At 47.8% G+C, this 17,956-nt stretch overlaps 1 protein-coding gene across 3 annotated transcripts in view; it reads left to right on the top strand.

The window, feature by feature from the left end:
- Positions 1 to 17,956, top strand: part of LOC309555382 (protein MTSS 1-like) — a 336,461-nt gene that overhangs the window by 247,932 nt on the left and 70,573 nt on the right. For all 3 annotated transcript variants that reach the window (XM_082257372.1, XM_082257371.1, XM_082257370.1), the window contains exons 7-8: positions 191 to 348; positions 10,546 to 10,653. In XM_082257372.1, coding sequence (XP_082113498.1) covers positions 191 to 348; positions 10,546 to 10,653 — 266 coding nt within the window. The remainder of the gene's footprint in view (positions 1 to 190; positions 349 to 10,545; positions 10,654 to 17,956) is intronic.

Raw genomic sequence — 17,956 nt, 5'->3', positions numbered from 1 at the left:
ATGTATGACGAGAAGATGTTGCTTCCCTTGGAATTAGGTTGTCAATAGGGTTTCCTGTTTGACATAAACACACCTTGGTACACCCAGCAGGTACATCTATGGGAATATCTCATAAAATAAAATCTGTGGATGGTTGGGTGTAGCTATTGTCTATGGGCAGCTTTAGAGTTATAATTGTTTTTTTTTGCAGGGAGAGGAGACATTCAGCCCCAGCTGGACAGCGCCTTACAGGATGTCAATGATAAATACTTATTGCTGGAAGAAACGGAGAAGCAGGCGGTGAGGAAAGCCCTGATCGAAGAACGCAGCCGATTCTGCTCCTTTATCTCCATGCTGCGGCCTGTCATCGTAAGTCCTCATCATGTTGGAATTTATGCACACAGGCACAGTGTAATCCTATTTCTTCCATTCATGAGTGCAGAACGGAGAGGAGATGTCTTCTGTCATGTGAACCTTTTAAAAAATGAATGTAATAGAACAATAGTGTGGAATTTTAAAGCAGGAAATTGGCGCTGCTCTGTGTGTAATTCAATAGTGTTAGAACCAACCAATCATGATGAAGCCAATCATTCACAAGACCTTAAAAAAAAAAAAATATATATATATATATTGTGAGGGATTAGCTCGGTGGCGGGTGTGGATGACCCCCTTGGGGGGTTCGTTACACAGGGAGATAGCCGAGAAGTGGTTGCAAACAACAGTGTATGGTTTTATTCTTGCAATTTTTTTCACACAAGTGCAAGCATCAAAAATAAAATAAAACACAAAGTAAATCCTTGCCACTGTGGGCGGCTACCTTCTCACACACAGGAACCTACCTAAGGAGTCTGTCCCCAATCTACTGTTGGGCAGACTTTGCTGATCATACAGCAGACCGTCAATAGTCCATTTATTTTCTCTTCACACAGAGAATGTCCCTTTTCTCTTCACATAGAAAACATCCCTTTGTTTTTCTCTTCACATAGAAATAGTTCATTTTCTCTTCACACAGAAAATGTCCCTTTTCTCTTCACATAGAAAACATCCATTTGTTTTTCTCTTCACATAGAAAACAGTCCAAGACCTCACCTTGAGTAGTCTTCAGTCTTAATTCATTTTCTCCTCACACAGAAAATGTCCATTGGTTTCTCTTCACATAGAAACAATCCATGACCTCACCTTGAGAAGTCTTCATTCTTTTTACCCTCCTCAGCGCACATCGCTTCAGGAGGTATTCCTCTCCTATGCTCACACAGCGTCAGGAGGCATACATCTGACTGTCCTCCTCTACTCACACAGCGTCAGGAGGCAGCCCTCAATAGACTTCCTCTGGACAAATTATAGAGGCCTTAACTTCCTCATTCTGAATAGCTGAAGGTTTTTTCAACTTCCTTAAACCTTCCTGCTGGCTACCTCTGCAGCCAACACCCTATAGTAATTGGTGAATTGTCTAAACCAAGCAGAAGTGTATCTCCCATCTGTGACGACACTCACAGATTTACCTGACTTCCTGTCACTATATATATATATATATATATATATATATATATATATATATATATATATATATATATATTGTATTTGATACATATATATATTGTATCAAATTTCATATACCATATACAATAGTGTGCCAGCTTTTATAACATTGTGGATGAGATTTAAGTATTACCACTTAAGGTTTTACCCCCTTAATGACCAGGCCATTTTTTGCGATTTGGCACTGCGTTATTTTAACTGACAATTGCGCGGTTGTGCGACGCTGTACTCTAATAAAATTGATGTTGTTTTTTTCCCAAAAATAGAGCTTTCTTTTGGTGGTAGTTGATCACATGTGCGATTTTTATTTTTTGCGCTATAAACAAAAAAAGAGCGACAATTCTGAAAAAAAAAACAATAGTTTCTCTGTCGCTCATTGACAGACGTAGTCTTCTTGATTCACAAGAACTGGGTTATGTTGTCTCCGCAGGAGCAGGACTAGGCAGAAAGAAAAAACGTTCTGGCTCCACCTTAGGGGCAGTCCCTGAGGGTATATCCTCCCTCTCTCTGCTACAAGGCATCAGTTTTTTTCTGTCTAGTCAGGAGTAAGGACCTAAGTTCCTTGCTGGGATCTTTTTGGTCCTGGCAAGATTTTTTCTTTAGAAAAAATATTTTTTAGGTAGTTTTCTCCAGTGTTTTTTCCTGTGAGATCTTCAAGCAAATACGCCGGACTGGGCGACACTAGTGGTCACCCCAGCCGGCCTACGAGCGCGCGCAGACCATTGCATTGCGCTTGGTCGGCCGCGACACATTCAAGTAAGTATGCGGGGCCGGGCGACGGGCTGGATGTTGAGATCCAGTGGTCACCCCGGTTTCTGCCTACGAGCGCGTGCAGACCAGAGCTCCGCGCTGGGTCGGCCGCGACGGAGTCCCATTGGAGGGACTGACCTTGCGAGTTAAAAGTCTCGCTTGGACGCCAGGAACCAGAGAGTCGAGGCGTCCGGAGTGGTCCACAACCCCCGACCCCGGTGGAGAGGGTATTGTGAAGAGAGGGTGCCTGTCGGTTCGGTATGGTGAGTAAACGTTCCCTTTTTTCCTCGTTATGAGGCAGTATGAATTATGGGCCCCTCCATACATGGTCAGTATATATCTGACACTAAAAGTCCCCCTTGTAAATACAGTATGTGTTTGGTGGGAAGTGGACTTGGTTTGAGAGCTAACACTCTACCCAGCAGACTGTAGTATTACAGCAGACATAGGAGGTATAATTCTACCTTAATTGTAGTGTACCTCCTGCAGATCGATAAACCGCCACTTAGCAGAAATGCAGGTGGATGTGCTGGGAAAAACGATTTCGGCAGTCCGCCGCCATTTTGCCGTAGACCGGGTGCATGAATGTCCTCAGGTCACGCCAGCCGCCATGTTTTTGGAGTCTATTGTCTCCCGTATGGGGGCGGCCATGTTTGATGAGCCCAGCTACCTCGTGGAGAGCTGGGAACGCCGGAAGGCGTACACAGGGGGCGGAGCCACGTCCTTCTACCCGGGAAAACTAACACAGCTCTTTCCAGTCTGTAAAAGACAGACGCTGACTGCAGTTGGTTGGAAACTTCTCTGCATCGGGTGGTGAGCCTTGGGGGTCCCTCTCTCTCTCTCTGTGGGGATCGAGAAGCAGGTACTCTGAGGGGCGCTATTGCGCTAGGGGGAGACGCATAAAAAAAGAGGTATTTTTTTATTTAAAAAAAAAAAAAAGAAGAAAGTTTTTTGTTTTTTCTGGCAGAGGTGTCCTGAATTAACATGGACCCTGCCACTCATGTATCTCCACCGGATCCCCTCGAGGTGTCTGCAGGATCCTCCAGCACCCCACTGATGGTTGAATCATTGTCAGCTATTATGGAAACTTTTGTGTCCCGGGTGGAAGTGGCTTGTCAGGGACAGAATCTGAGCCTATTTCTGCAGTTGCAGGTACTTCATCTGGGATTGGTGTCTCGGGTACTGTCTCTTCAGACAGTGAGGAGGATGTTTCGGCATCAGCCATAGCCCGAGAGGAAGCATTGGTAAACGCACTCATTGTATCTGTTCAAGAAACCTTAAGATTACAGGGTATTCCGTCGGAAATAGCTGAAACTGAAATCCCTTTTGGGACTAAAAAACGCATCAAAGTGGCGAAGGTTTTTCCATTGCCCAAATGTTTTGGCAATCCAATCAAAGAAGAATGGAGTCTGCCAAAACACACCTCTGCGATTTCTAAACGCATTAACAGGCGTTATCCGTTTGAGGAAACCCTCATTAAGAAATGGACAGAACCACCTGTGGTGGATTCACCAATTGCTAGATTGAATAAAGCCACGGTTATTCCTTTAGAAGACGCTCCGTCTTTTAAAGATCCAGTGGATCGCAAGATAGAAGCTATGTCTCGCACCATGTTTTCCTTGATTGGATCAGCTTTCAGACCAATAATTGCTATTGGTCTGGTTTCGCAGACTGTAACTGAATGGACCAAGTGGTTTCGCCGGGACTTAGAAGATGTCCCTCAGGCGGTATCAGATTTGTTGGAACAAATGATACAGGGGTTACAGTTAGTGTGTGATGCGGCGTTAGACGCCACTCCATTATTGGCGCGAGCATCAGTTTCAGCAGTGGTTCTCAGGCGTACACTGTGGCTAAAAGGTTGGTTAGCCTACCAAGGTTCCAAAAAAGCATTGGCTAATATCCCCTTTTTAGGAGAGCGTCTATTTGGAGCCAACTTAGATGAGATCATTAAGGATCTCACGGGTGGAAAGAGCACCTTTTTACCGCAAAATGTTAAGGGTAAAGGAACTCGTCAAAGACGAGGGCCTTCTTTCTCTGCTCACAAAAAGTTTTTTCGTCCCGCGGGTGAAAAAATTAAGTCCTCCAAAGCTCCTTCAGGAGGCTTCAGGGGACTTTGGTCGGGCAAGCAAAAGCCCGCCCCCTCCAGACCTGAAGATAAATCGTCCAAAGCCTGAAGGTGCGCCCCCACCCATAATTGGGGTGGGGGGACGTCTTCGCCGGTTCCCGGATCCATGGCTTTCCAGAATCCCGGACAAGTGGGTTTGCGAAGTCATAAGGTCAGGGTACAAGATCGAGTTTAGATCTCTCCCACCGGCGCGATTCTTCCCTTCCAATATCCGACTATCCCCGGATCGTTTAGAAGATCTGCGGAGAGCAGTCACGGATTTACTACAACAAGGAGTGGTAGTCCACGTTCCTTGGACAGAACGTTTTCAAGGGTTTTATTCAAACCTATTTACAATACCCAGGAAAGAGGGCAAAGTGCATCCAATTCTGGACTTAAGGGCACTCAATTCCTTTCTCAACATAAGGAAATTCAAGATGGAATCCATTCGCACAGTAGCAGCCTTCCTGCATCCAGGGGATGTCCTAGCGTCCATAGACATCAAGGACGCCTATCTTCACATTCCCATTTTCGCAGGACATCAGCGGTTTCTACGCTTTTCCGTAGAAGAGAACCACTATCAGTTTGTGGCGTTACCTTTCGGTCTCGCCACGGCTCCTCGGGTCTTCACGAAGGTGTTGGCCCCAATGTTGGCACTACTGCGCCAAAGAGGCATATCGATTCTAGGTTACCTAGACGATCTCCTGCTTCATGCAGAGTCTCCTCAGACCCTGCTACAAAACATAGAAATTACTATAATTTCTTTACAGGAATTCGGGTGGCTGGTGAACCAGCAAAAGTCATTTCTGGTTCCCACCCAGAGGCTCGAATATCTGGGTCTAATTCTAGACACAGTCAGGTCAAGAGTTTTCCTTCCGGTAGGGAAACTCCGGAAGATTCAATCAGCAGTCCAGTTGTTACTATCCAACATCTGGTCTTCTCTTCGAACTTGCATGAGGGTTCTGGGGTTGATGGTGGCTTCCTTCGAAGCAGTCCCATTTGCCCAGTCCCATACCCGAATTCTTCAGCAAGAGATTCTTCTCAGATGGAATCGGAATCCGGAATCCCTGGACAATCGGATCCGATTGAGCAAACAGACCAGAGAGTCTCTGGTCTGGTGGCTTCAGTCTCCGATGCTCAGCCAGGGAAAGTCATTTCTGCCAATATGTTGGACGATAGTGACCACGGATGCCAGTCTATCCGGATGGGGAGGAATTCTCGGTCAGTTATCTGTCCAGGGACTTTGGTCCCTGGAAGAATCCAGGTTGCCGATAAATGTATTGGAACTGAGAGCGATCAGACTTTGTCTGATTCACTGGACCGAGCAGCTCCAGGGCAGCCCGGTTCGGATCCAGTTGGACAACGCCACGGCCGTGGCTTATGTCAATCACCAGGGGGGCACCAAGAGTGTCCGAGCGGCAAAAGAAGTGGCTTGCATTCTTCGCTGGGCGGAACGATTTGTTCCAGCTATCTCTGCGGTGTTCATTCCGGGGGTGGAGAATTGGCAGGCAGATTATCTCAGCCGTCAGACTCTGGATCAGGGGGAATGGTCCCTCCATCCAGAAGTTTTCCACCAGTTGTGCCTACGGTGGGGCACCCCGGATGTGGATCTGTTGGCATCACGATTCAACAGGAAAGTACAGAGATTCGTGGCTCGCTCCCGCGATCCTCTAGCAGAGACCGCAGACGCACTGATCGCCCCGTGGGGGCAATACCAGCTAATGTATGCCTTCCCTCCTCTCGGGTTACTGCCAAGACTTCTTCGCAGGATAGAGGAGGAAGGAATTCCAGTAATCCTGGTAGCTCCGGACTGGCCTCGCCGAGCTTGGTACGCCGACGTGGTCAGACTGGTGGCGGACGTCCCGTGGAGACTTCCTCTCAGGGAGGACCTACTGTCTCAGGGACCGATCTTCCATCCTGCTTTACGATCGCTGGCTTTAACGGCCTGGCTATTGAGACCCAGGTGCTGAAGGACAAGGGATTGTCAGCTTCAGTTATTCCTACTCTAGTTAAAGCAAGGAAAGCGACTTCCAGAAAGATTTATCATCGTACATGGAAGTCCTACATTGCATGGTGTGAACCTCTGGGGTTCCGTCCACGGTCTTATTCGGTTAGTCGAATATTAGCTTTTCTGCAACAAGGGGTTGAGCAGAAACTGGCCTTGAGCACTATCAAGGGTCAGGTCTCAGCATTAGCTATCTTCTTTCAGAAGCCTTTGGCTACTCATTCCTTGGTGCGGAATTTCATCCAGGGGGTGCGACATCTGGCTCCGCCAGTGCGCGCGCCGTTACCACCCTGGGATCTTAATTTAGTATTGTCGGTTATTCAGAAACCTCCCTTTGAAGATATTAGGGAGATTCCTCTACCTACGTTGTCCCAGAAGGTTGCCTTCTTGGTGGCTATCACTTCTGCACGCAGGGTGTCAGAACTGGCCGCTTTATCTTGTCGTTCCCCATATCTGGTGGTTCATAGAGATAAGGTGGTTCTTCGTCCGAATCCATCCTTCCTACCAAAAGTGGTTTCAGAATTTCATCTGAACGAAGAAATTGTATTACCTTCCCTGTGTCCTAAGCCCAGTCATCCTCGGGAGTTTGCTTTACACTCCTTGGATGTGGTCCGGGCGATCAGGGTATACTTGAAAACGACAGACTCGTTTCGCAAGACGGATTCACTTTTTGTGATCCCGGATGGACCCAAAAAGGGGTTGCCTGCATCTGCCGCGACTATTTCCAAATGGATCAGACAGACGGTGGTACAGGCTTATTCTATTAAGGGTCGGGAGCCCCCGTTCCCTGTTAAGGCGCACTCCACTCGGGCACTTAGTGCGTCATGGGCCTTTCGCCATCAGGCGTCAGTGGTCCAGGTGTGCAAGGCGGCTACCTGGTCGTCGGTGCATACCTTTACAAAACATTATAAAGTTGATGTAATGCCTCGTTTGGCCGCAAGGTTTTGCAGGCCGCCATTTGAGGAGACCCGTGGTCTGCCTCGAGGGTTTTTTTTTTCCGTTGGAAATTTTCATTTGAGTCTCATTCTTTGTTTATAATGAGCCTTTAAAACTTCTAGTTTGGCACCGGTTGGGCCTTCTAGATTGGATTTTGATTTCGGTCAATCCCACCCCTCATTTGTGGCACTGCTTCTGGATGTCCCAGTTCTTGTGAATCAAGAAGACTACGTCTGTCAATGAGCGACAGAGAAAATCGGATTTTTGTAAGATCTTACCGTAAAATCCTTTTCTCTTAGCTCATTGACAGACGTAGTCCCCGCCCCTCTGTTTTGGAGTTGGGTGGGGTTAAAATCTCTAAAGACTGCTTTTTGACATAACTGATTTGCTGAGGCAGAGAGAGAGAGGATATACCCTCTGGGACTGCCCCTAGGGTGTGGCCAGAGCATTTTAATTTCCTGTCTAGTCCTGCTCCTGTGGAGGCAACCTAACCCGAAGGTGCTGTATCACCGAGGACTACGTCTGTCAATGAGCTAAGAGAAAAGGATTTTACGGTAAGATTTTACAAAAATCCATGTTTTTTACTTTCTGCAATAAAACATTCTCAATAAAAAAAGAATGAAATCAAATGTATTCATCATTTTAGGCCAATATGTTTTCTGCTATATATTTTTGGTAAAAAAAATCCCAATAAGTGTATATTGATTGGTTTGTGCAAAAGTTGTCACGTCTACAAACTAGGGGAAAGATTTGTCATTTTTATTAATTTTTTTTACTAGTAATGCCGGCGATCAGCGTTTTTTTGCAGGACTGCAACATTGCGGCGGACAGATTGGACACCTAATTGAAATTTTTGACACCTTTGGCGGAACCAGTGACATTAACACAGTAATCAGTGCTAAATATATGCACTTTTACTGTACTAATGACACTGACAGGGAAGGGGTTAACTCCAGGGGCGATCAAAGGGTTAAATGTTTGCCTAGGGGGTGCTTTCTAACTGTGTGGGGGGTGGCCTCACTGAATGAACACAGAGACCTGTGTTCCTACATAGGAGGTACACAGGATCCCTGTGTTCATTACTGACAGAACAGCGGTCTGCTGTGCTTACATCAGCCGACCACAGTTCTGTCTCCATGGGGAGGGATTGCGCGTGCCCGACAGCCATCGGGCCACCGGACCCGCGGATTGGCTCCCCCTCTAGCCAATCGGCACGTGTACACACTAACTGCTACAGGTACGTTTTGCATAACAGAGCCGACCTACCGCAGTAAAACTACAGCGGCTGGTCGGCAAGTGGTTAAGGATGACTCTTCTTATTTTTATCTCTTTCTACTGAGAGAGCACACAGCTAAACACACAGATGAAACACATATAGTATATAGGAGTGGTTTGTATATCTGTCCATCCAGTCCTTAGAGTTACAAAGCTCTGGTGGGGCAAAAGACCTGATTTTTCTCTGCTGCAATTAGGCAGCACTTAAAGGTCTTGTCTTTCCCCCCCAGCCTGTGATTGGACAGTGAAAGGAGGAGCAGCAGACTATTTTAGCTCAGATAGCTCATGGTTAGAATATGAGCACTACACTACAACTGACTAACTCTTTGTGCTGCTTCTCCCTCTCCCAATCAGAGCTCTGCTATACAGGGGTTGGAAGATGCTGATACCATGTCACATTCCGTTATTTACACTGCTTGCGTGAAAAATAATACATTATATGATTTATTGAATATGGAGCTGCAATAATTTGTGTCTTCTTTAGCTGTCTGGAGTTCAGCTTTAAAGTGTAGCAAAATCAGAAAAATCAGCACAAGGGACAGACCTGCAGTCAATGGGATGTGCTAATGTCTCTTCTGTTAGTAAAAATTCTCCTCTGACCATGCCCCCACCCCCGGTGATGTAATCTTCTGGTGCAGTTAGGATTAATACAACTAAAGAGCTGTCAGGGGCACTTCTCAAGTGAGCCAGATTATTTTTGCCATTTCTCCCCAACAGCTCCATTCATAGAAGCCGTACTACAGCTTCTATGAATGAAACGGGATCTATAAATGGAGGAGGGGCACATGATTGATAGGTCTGCTATCTGAATTTATAGATCACATTTCATCCATAGAAGCTGTAGTATGGCTTCTATGAATGGAGGAGGTGGGCGGGAGAGTTCTCTTGATGAAATCCTGTAACCGCTTTTCATTTGTATTAATCTCCACCACACCAAAAGACTGAACTGAAGTTAAAGCAGCCCTTGGATGTTCAGGCTATGTTCAAAGAGAATTGGGAAAAATTAAAATAATCATACTCTCTTAGCTGGTTGCAGCATTGATCCAATGCTGCATCTGCCCCCTTCCCCTCTACATGGAGAACTGAACGATCATAGACCACTGATTGCTCAGTTCTTGGGTCCATGCAGAGAAGAGAGCTGTGCCTGTCAGTCACCGGCTCTCTGCTCTGCCCCTCCTGAAGTGAGAGACTATGGAGGGGCAGGAGAGTGGCTAGTTCAGGCTCAGTGATGCCCTGAGAGGCTGAGCCAGCTACCGGTCAGGCATCTGGGTGGAGCCCGACATTATTGTTGGGATCCCTGCAGAGCCTGGATTGGCTCTGTGACATCAACCTCACCTTTAGCCCACTGTTGGCTGATTTGGGTAATAGGAGTGCAGAAATCAGTGCATTCCTTTGATCCATTGGAGAAGTATTACCAAAAGAGCTTTGGCAATACTTCTACTTTTAATAGACTTCCTGCTATTGATAAATCTCTGCATAACAGAAGGGCTGAAGGAAAAGCTGCTCTATCTCGCTCCAGTGCTGGTCAGATGACTAATTGGTCATGTGAGACCATGTAATATAATGCCACGCTTTGACCAGCACCAGGAGGAGACAAGTGCAGCACTTCTCCAGGAAAGGTACATTTAATCTTTATTCATTCCAGCAAAACTGTTAATGTAGCTTTACTTTAACAATTAAGCATATGCCTGCTCAGATTAATATCTATCAATATTCTATTATATATATATATATATATATATATATATATATAAAAAATGTATTCTGTGTATATATAGGCTATATTCCAAAAAGTATTGCGACGCCTACATTTACATGCATACTTTTGGCATTCTAGTGTATCCGTAGAGTGCTTTGATTCAGCATAGAGCAGACTTGGTCTGACCAAGGTAACTTCATCCCTCCATTCCACCTTTCCTTTATTCCGATGCTGACATGCTGTCCTCTCCTTCCACAGGAAGAGGAAATCTCCATGCTGGGGGAGATCACCCATTTACAGACAATATCTGAAGACCTGAAGACTCTCACCATGGATCCCCACAAACTTCCCTCTGCCAGTGAGCAGGTAGGAACAGAGATGACCAGGTATATCATGTATTGCAATAGGACGGCATTAAAAGATGATCTTGATTACAGAAGAAATAGGTGGTGATCATTGGCCTGTTTTGAAGACTTAGAGAGATGGCAGACATTCTGTATGCAGTACAATATACAATGAAAGCCAGATTATCAGCATTGTTGTACTGTCATATGTTTTCAGCACCCGTAACGTCTTATTGGCGCGGAAAGAATGGTGACCGGTGATCTATATTCTTGTTGACAGATATCCACTTTCCAGTGTCATGTGGGGAGAATCTAGTTGATATGGATAATAGGAGCAGTGATGAGCTTGGGCATGTTGGGGCTAGGAACCAAACCCACATGTGTGAGTCCCCCAGGAAGCTGTCACCTGTAGGGGGTAATCATCTGTGGCCCGGGCATTCCCCATCCCACAGCTGCACAATACACAACCCTTCTATACATTTGGGGCGGGGAATGCCTCCACTGCAGTTGATTGGCCCAGTACAGGTGGCGGGCTTAAACATGTGGGTTCAGATCCTACTCAGAACATCTCCAAACCCATCACTAAACAGATTCCCAGCCAAGGAGGTGCTAATAGAAATACCCCTATCCTTTGAGAGCTTGAAGCTGTCACTTTGAGCAGCTGCTGGCTCTCAGTCCCGGGTGCCAATCACAGTTCTTCCTGATGATGTGGTCACTGTCAGCCCTGAAATAGTGATCCGAAGGCTTCAGATATGAAAGACTTCATCTTCCAGATGAACAGTTCCACCTTCAGGCTGCAGTGTACATCTACAGTGCCCTCAATTTATTAGTGTAACTGTCAGCTACAGCTCCACTATTAACAATATTTCTCTGTCGCTCATTGACAGACGCAGTCCTCTTTGATTAATATCAAATTGGGTTATACTGCCCTCTACAGGAGTAGGACACTAGGCAGAAGAAAACGTTCTGGCCACACCTTAGGGGCAGTCCCAGAGGGTGTATCCTCTCTCTCTCTGCTACAGGATGTCAGTTTTTTTCTGTCTAGTCAGGAGTAAGGACCTAAGTTCCTTGCTGGAATCTTTGGTCCTGGCAAGATTTTTTAGATAAATTCTTTTTAGTTAGCTTTTTTTCTCCAGTTGTTCCTGTGAGATCTTCAAGCAATTATGCCGGATCTGGGCAACGGGCTGGATATTGAGGTCCAGTGGTCACCCCAGCCAGCCTACAAGCGCGTGCAGATTCCAGCTCCGCGCTGGATCGGCCGCGACACATTTAAACAATTATGCTGGAGCTGGGCGACGGGCTGGATGTTGAGATCCAGTGGTCACCCCAGTCAGCCTACGAGCGCGTGCAGGCCCTAGCTCCGCACTGGGTCGGCCTGCGACATAGTCCCGCTGGACGGGGACTGGCCCTGTGAGTTAAACATCTCGCCAGGACGCCTACGACCAGTCGGAAACTGAGTCGCGGCGTCCGTATTGGTCGACAGCCCCCCCACCTCAGTGGAGAGGGGTTCTGTTAGGAGTGGGTGCCCGCCTGTTCCGGTATGGTGAGTAGAATGTTCCCCCTCTCCCCTGTCGGGTTTTGGGAATGGATACGGGCCCCTCTGTGGATGGTCGGACCCTCTTGATCCTGGGTTCCCCCTCTATCCTATGACATGCTTCACAAATCTCCCTCTTGATAGTGTGATTTGGTGAAAAAAGAGATACCACTCCAGGAGGCTTGGTTTGGGAGCTGACTATCTGATAGTCACTGTAAAAAACTGGCGCTGTAAAAGGAGGAAGCCATGACTGGGGTCAAGGATGGAGACAGGGGCTGGCGTTACTATTTGGAATAGTCATGTAAAAGGGTGATATAATCAAGCACCTACCTAATGCATAGTGATGCAGTTACATGGACTACCGCCATCCTCCCGCAGGTCGCACGGCACAAGCCGCTGCTATCCTCCCACAGACCGCACGATTCAGCAGGCCGCCCCCATCCTTCCACAGGCCGTCCGCAGGCCACCGCCGTCCTCCCGCAGGCCGCACGAAATCCGCAGGCCGCCGCCTTCCTTCCGCAGGCCGCACGGATCCCGCAGGCCGCATGATTCAGCAGGCCGCCGCCATCCTTCCACAGGCCGCGCGGGGCCGCCATTTTGGCGTAGCCTGGTGTCTCCTGCATGGGGGCAGCCATTTTGGATACGCCCAGCTACCTCGAGGAGTAGCAGTGGGAGCACCGGAAGGCGTGTAAAGGGGCGGAGCCGCCTCCTTTACTCGGGAAAACTATTCACAAGACTTCCTGTTCTGTAAAGAACAGCGCTGAGAGCAGTTGGTAGAAGCTTCTGTGCATCAGGTGGTGAGCCCTTGGGGTCTCTCTCTCTCTCTCTCTCTCTCTGTGGGGGTCCGAAGCAGGTAACGCTGAGGGGCGCTGTTGCGCTGGGGGATTGCACACAAAAAAAAAATAAAGTTTTTTTCTTTTGCAATCTTTGTTTGCTGGCAAGTGTTCCTGGATTAGTCATGGACCCTGCCACACATGTATCCCCACCTGATCCCCTCGAGGTGGCCGCAGGACCCTCCAGTTCCCCACTTACGATTGATGCATTGTCAGCGGTTTTGGAGTCTTTTGTATCCCGGGTGGAGGTGGCCTGTCAGGGACGGGGCACAAAGAAGCGACCCCCGCCTACCCCTATTTCATCTGACACTTCAGATACAGATTCTGAGCCTGTCGCTGCAGCTGCAGGTCCCTCTTCCTAGCATTGCTAGGCATTATCCGTTTGAGGAATCCCTCCTTAAAAAATGGACAGTACCACCATTGGTGGATTCACCGATTTCCAGACTAACTAAAGCTACTGTTATCCCGTTGGAGGACGCTCCGTCCTTTAGGGATCCGGTGGATCGTAAGGTGAAAGCCGTGTCCCGCTTCATTTTTTCCCTGATAGGATCAGCCTTTAGGCCAGTGGTTGCCATTGGTTTAGTTTCACAAACTTTGACAGAATGGACCAAGTTGTTACGCCGTGACCTAGAGGGGAGAAATATCCCCCCGGCAGTATCAGATTTGCTGGAGCAGGTGATACAAGGGCTACAGTTCATCTGTGAAGCCGCTCTGGATGCCACTCCATTGTTGGGGCGTGCATCGATTTCAGCAGTGGTCCTCAGGCGTGTGCTGTGGTTAAAGTGCTGGTCGGCGGATCAAGGTTCCAAAAAAGCTTTGGCTAATCTCCCCTTTCAGGGGAATCGCCTGTTTGGGGCCACCTTGGATGAGATTACCAAGGATCTCACTGGGGGCAAGAGCACTTTTTTGCCACAGAATACTAAGGGTAAAGGACCTCGTCATAGACGGGGGCCTTCCTTTTCCGCTCATAAAAAGTTTTTTCGCTCCGCTGGGGCGGGCGATAAGGCAAAGCCCTCCAAAGCCCCTCCAGGAGGATTCAAGGGGCGCTGGTCGGGTAAACAAAAGTCCGGCTCTTCCAGAGCTGAAGACAAGACCACTAAAGCCTGAGGGTGCGCCCCCACCCATATCTGGGGTGGGGGGACGTCTTCACCGGTTTCCGGACCCATGGCTCTCCAGGATTCCAGACAAATGGTTTCACGAAGTCATACGGTCGGGATACAAGATCGAGTTTCGATCACTTCCACCGGTGCGATTCTTCCCTTCCAATATCCGACTATCCCCGGATCGCTTAGAAGCTTTGCGGGGGGCAGTAACGGATTTGATGCAACAAGGAGTGGTGGTCCATGTTCCTTGGACAGAACGTTTTCAGGAGTTCTATTCGAACCTATTCACAATACCCAGAAAAGAGGGCAAGGTGCGTCCAATTCTGGACTTAAGAGCACTCAATCTTTTTGTCAGAGTACAAAAATTCAAGATGGAGTCCATTCGCACAGTAGCGGCCTCCCTGCATCAGGGGGATTTTCTGGCGTCCATAGACATCAAGGATGCCTATCTTCACATTCCTATTTACGCAGTACATCAGCGTTTCCTGCGTTTTTCCGTAGGAGAGAACCATTATCAGTTTGCGGCATCACCCTTTGGTCTCGCCTCGGCTCCCCGGGTCTTCACAAAGGTGCTGGCCCCAGTTTAGGCGCTGTTGCGACAGCGAGGCATATCGATTCTAGGTTACCTAGGCTATCTTCTGCTTCATGCAGAGTCTCCGCAGACTCTGTTGCTAAACTTGGAGATCACCATGATCTCTTTGCAAGAGTTCGGGTGGCTGGTGAACCTGCAGAAGTCATCTCTGGTTCCCACCAGGAGGCTGGAATATCTGGGTCTAATTTTAGACACATCCCTGGCAAAAGTGTTTCTCCCTGCGGAGAAACTCCAGAAGATTCAATCAACGATTCAGTTGTTACTGTCCGTCAACTGGCCTTCCCTTCGGACTTGCATGAGGGTCCTGGGTCTGATGGTGGCTTCTTTCGAGGCAGTACCATTTGCCCAGTCCCATACCCGAATCCTTCAAAAGGAGATTCTTCTCAAATGGAACCGGAATCCTGATTCCCTGGACAATCGGATCCGACTGAGCGAGCGGACCAGGGAGTTTCTGGTCTGGTGGCTTCGGTCTCCGATGCTCAGCCAGGGGAAGTCATTCCTTCCGATATACTGGACGATTGTCAGCACAGATGCCAGTCTATCCGGGTGGGGAGGAATTCTCGGCAAATTATCTGCTCAGGGGCTTTGGTCCCTGGAAGAGTCCAGGTTACCGATAAATGTATTGGAACTGAGAGCGATCAGACTTTGTCTGATTCACTGGACCGAGCAGCTCCGGGGCAGCCCGGTGCGGATCCAGTCGGACAATGCCACAGCAGTGGCTTACGTCAATCACCAGGGGGGCACCAAGAGTGTCCTGGCGGCCATAGAAGTGGCCAGCATTCTTCGTTGGGCGGAATGGTTTGTTCCAGCTCTCTCCGCGGTATTCATTCCGGGGGTGGAGAATTGGCAGGCAGATTATTTCAGCCGTCAGATTCTGGATCAAGGGGAATGGTCTCTTCATCCAGAGGTATTCCACCAACTGTGCCTTCGTTGGGGCACCCCGAATGTGGATCTGTTGGCATCTCGGCTCAACAGGAAGGTGCGGAGGTTTGTAGCTCGCTCCCGCTATCCTCTAGCAGACGCGCTGGTCGCCCCGTGGGGGCAGTATCAGCTACTGTATGCCTTCCCTCCTCTCAAGTTGCTGCAGAAACTTATTCGCAGGATAGAGGTGGAGGGAATTCCAGTTATCCTGGTAGCTCCGGACTGGCCTCGTCGGGCCTGGTACGCCGACCTGGTCAGACTGGTCGCAGACGTTCCTTGGCGACTTCCTCTCAGGGAGGATCTGCTGTCTCAGGGACCGATCTTCCATCCTGCTTTACGATCGCTGGCTTTAACGGCCTGGCTATTGAGACCCAGGTGCTGAAGGACAAAGGGTTGTCAGCTTCAGTTATTCCTACTCTAATTAAAGCAAGGAAAGCGACTTCCAGAAAAGTCTATCATCGCACATGGAAGTCTTATATCGTGTGGTGTGAATCCCTTGGGTTCCCTCCACGTTCTTACTCGGTGGCCCGAATATTGGCCTTTTTGCAAAAGGGGGTTGAGCAAAAACTGTCCTTGAGCACCATCAAGGGTCAGGTTTCAGCGTTAGCAATCTTCTTTCAGAAGCCTCTGGCTACTCATTCCTTGATGCGGAGTTTCATCCAGGGAGTGCGGCACCTGGCTCCGCCGGTGCGCGCACCCTTGCCGCCCTGGGATCTTAATTTGGTGCTGTCGGTTCTTCAGAAACCTCCCTTTGAAAATATCAGGGAGATTCCCTTGCTTACTTTATCCCAGAAGGTGGCCTTCTTGGTGGCTATTCTGCACGCAGGGTGTCAGAACAGGCTGCATTGTCCTGTCGTTCCCTATATCTGGTGGTTCATAGCCATAAGGTGGTTCTTCGTCCGAATCCTTCCTTCCTTCCTAAGGTGGTTTCAGAGTTTCATTTGAATGAGGACATTGTATTGCCTTCTCTGTGTCCTAAGCCCACTCATCCTCGGGAATTCGTGTTGCATTCCTTGGATGTGGTTCGGGCGATCAGGGTATACTTGAATACTACAGATTCATTTCGTAAGACGTATTCACTTTTTGTGATCACGGATGGCCCTAAGAAGGGGTTGCCTGCATCTGCCGCGACTATCTCCAAATGGATCAGACAGACGGTGGTACAGGCTTATTCTATTAAGGGTCGGGAGCCTCCGTTCCCTGTTAAGGCGCACTCCACTCGGGCGCTTAGTGCTTCATGGGCCTTTCGCCATCAGGCGTCAGTGCTTCAGGTTTGCAAGGCGGCTACATGGTCGTCGGTGCATACCCTTGCAAAATTTTATAAAGTTGATGTGATGGCATCGGCGGATGCCTCTTTTGGCCGCAAGGTTCTGCATGCCGCTATTTGAGGAGATCGGTGGTCTACCTCAAGGGTTTTTTTCTGTTTGGTTTTCAGTTGAGTCTCATCCTTTTGTCTGATGAGCCTTTAAGACTTCTAGTTGGCACCGGTTGGGCCTTCTGGATTGGATTTTGATTTCCGTTATCCCACCCCTCATTTGTGGCACTGCTTTGGGACGTCCCAATTTGATATTAATCAAAGAGGACTGCGTCTGTCAATGAGCGACAGAGAAAAATGGATTTTTGTAAGAACTTACCGTAAAATCCTTTTCTCTTAAGCTCATTGACAGACGCAGTACCCGCCCCTCTATTTTTGAGTTGGGTTGGGTTAAATTCTCTGACACTGCTTTGTGACATAACTGACATCCTGTAGCAGGGAGAGAGAGGATATACCCTCTGGGACTGCCCCTAAGGTGTGGCTAGAATGTTTTCTTCTGCCTAGTGTCCTACTCCTGTAGAGGGCAGTATAACCCAATTTGATATCAATCAAAGAGGACTGCGTCTGTCAATGAGCTTAAGAGAAAAGGATTTTACGGTAAGTTCTTACAAAAAATCCATTTTTTTTAGGTTTTAACTATATATCCATTTTTTAATAATATATTTTTAAAAATGTTAGTTTTTAAAATGAACAAGGCTGTTTTTTTTCCCAGAACAAGTGGCAACATTTGAGCTAAATACAGATTTTATTGTATTATATACTTCTAGTGTCAGTGGATAGAATGACAACCCTGATGTCAGTAGGTGCAATTCGGATATGTCAAATTTAAAAAGTCTCCAGTGTCAGTAAAGATTGCAACTGGAGGTTTGGGTCAAACACATCTTAGACCACGTAGTCAATAATTCTGTTCTCATCCTCTGCTTTGAATTTTCTGTTTTATAATCTTTTTTTTGTGGAAGTTCTCAGTAATCCAGCTGCAAAGTGGTCAAACAGCTGAGTAAATTGCAACTATATAAGCTCATGTGAT

This window comes from Pelophylax lessonae, assembly GCF_965119305.1.
Source record: "Pelophylax lessonae genome assembly, chromosome: 5".
Taxonomy (NCBI): Eukaryota; Metazoa; Chordata; class Amphibia; order Anura; family Ranidae; genus Pelophylax; species Pelophylax lessonae.
This window is presented reverse-complemented; position numbering and strand designations above follow the sequence as displayed.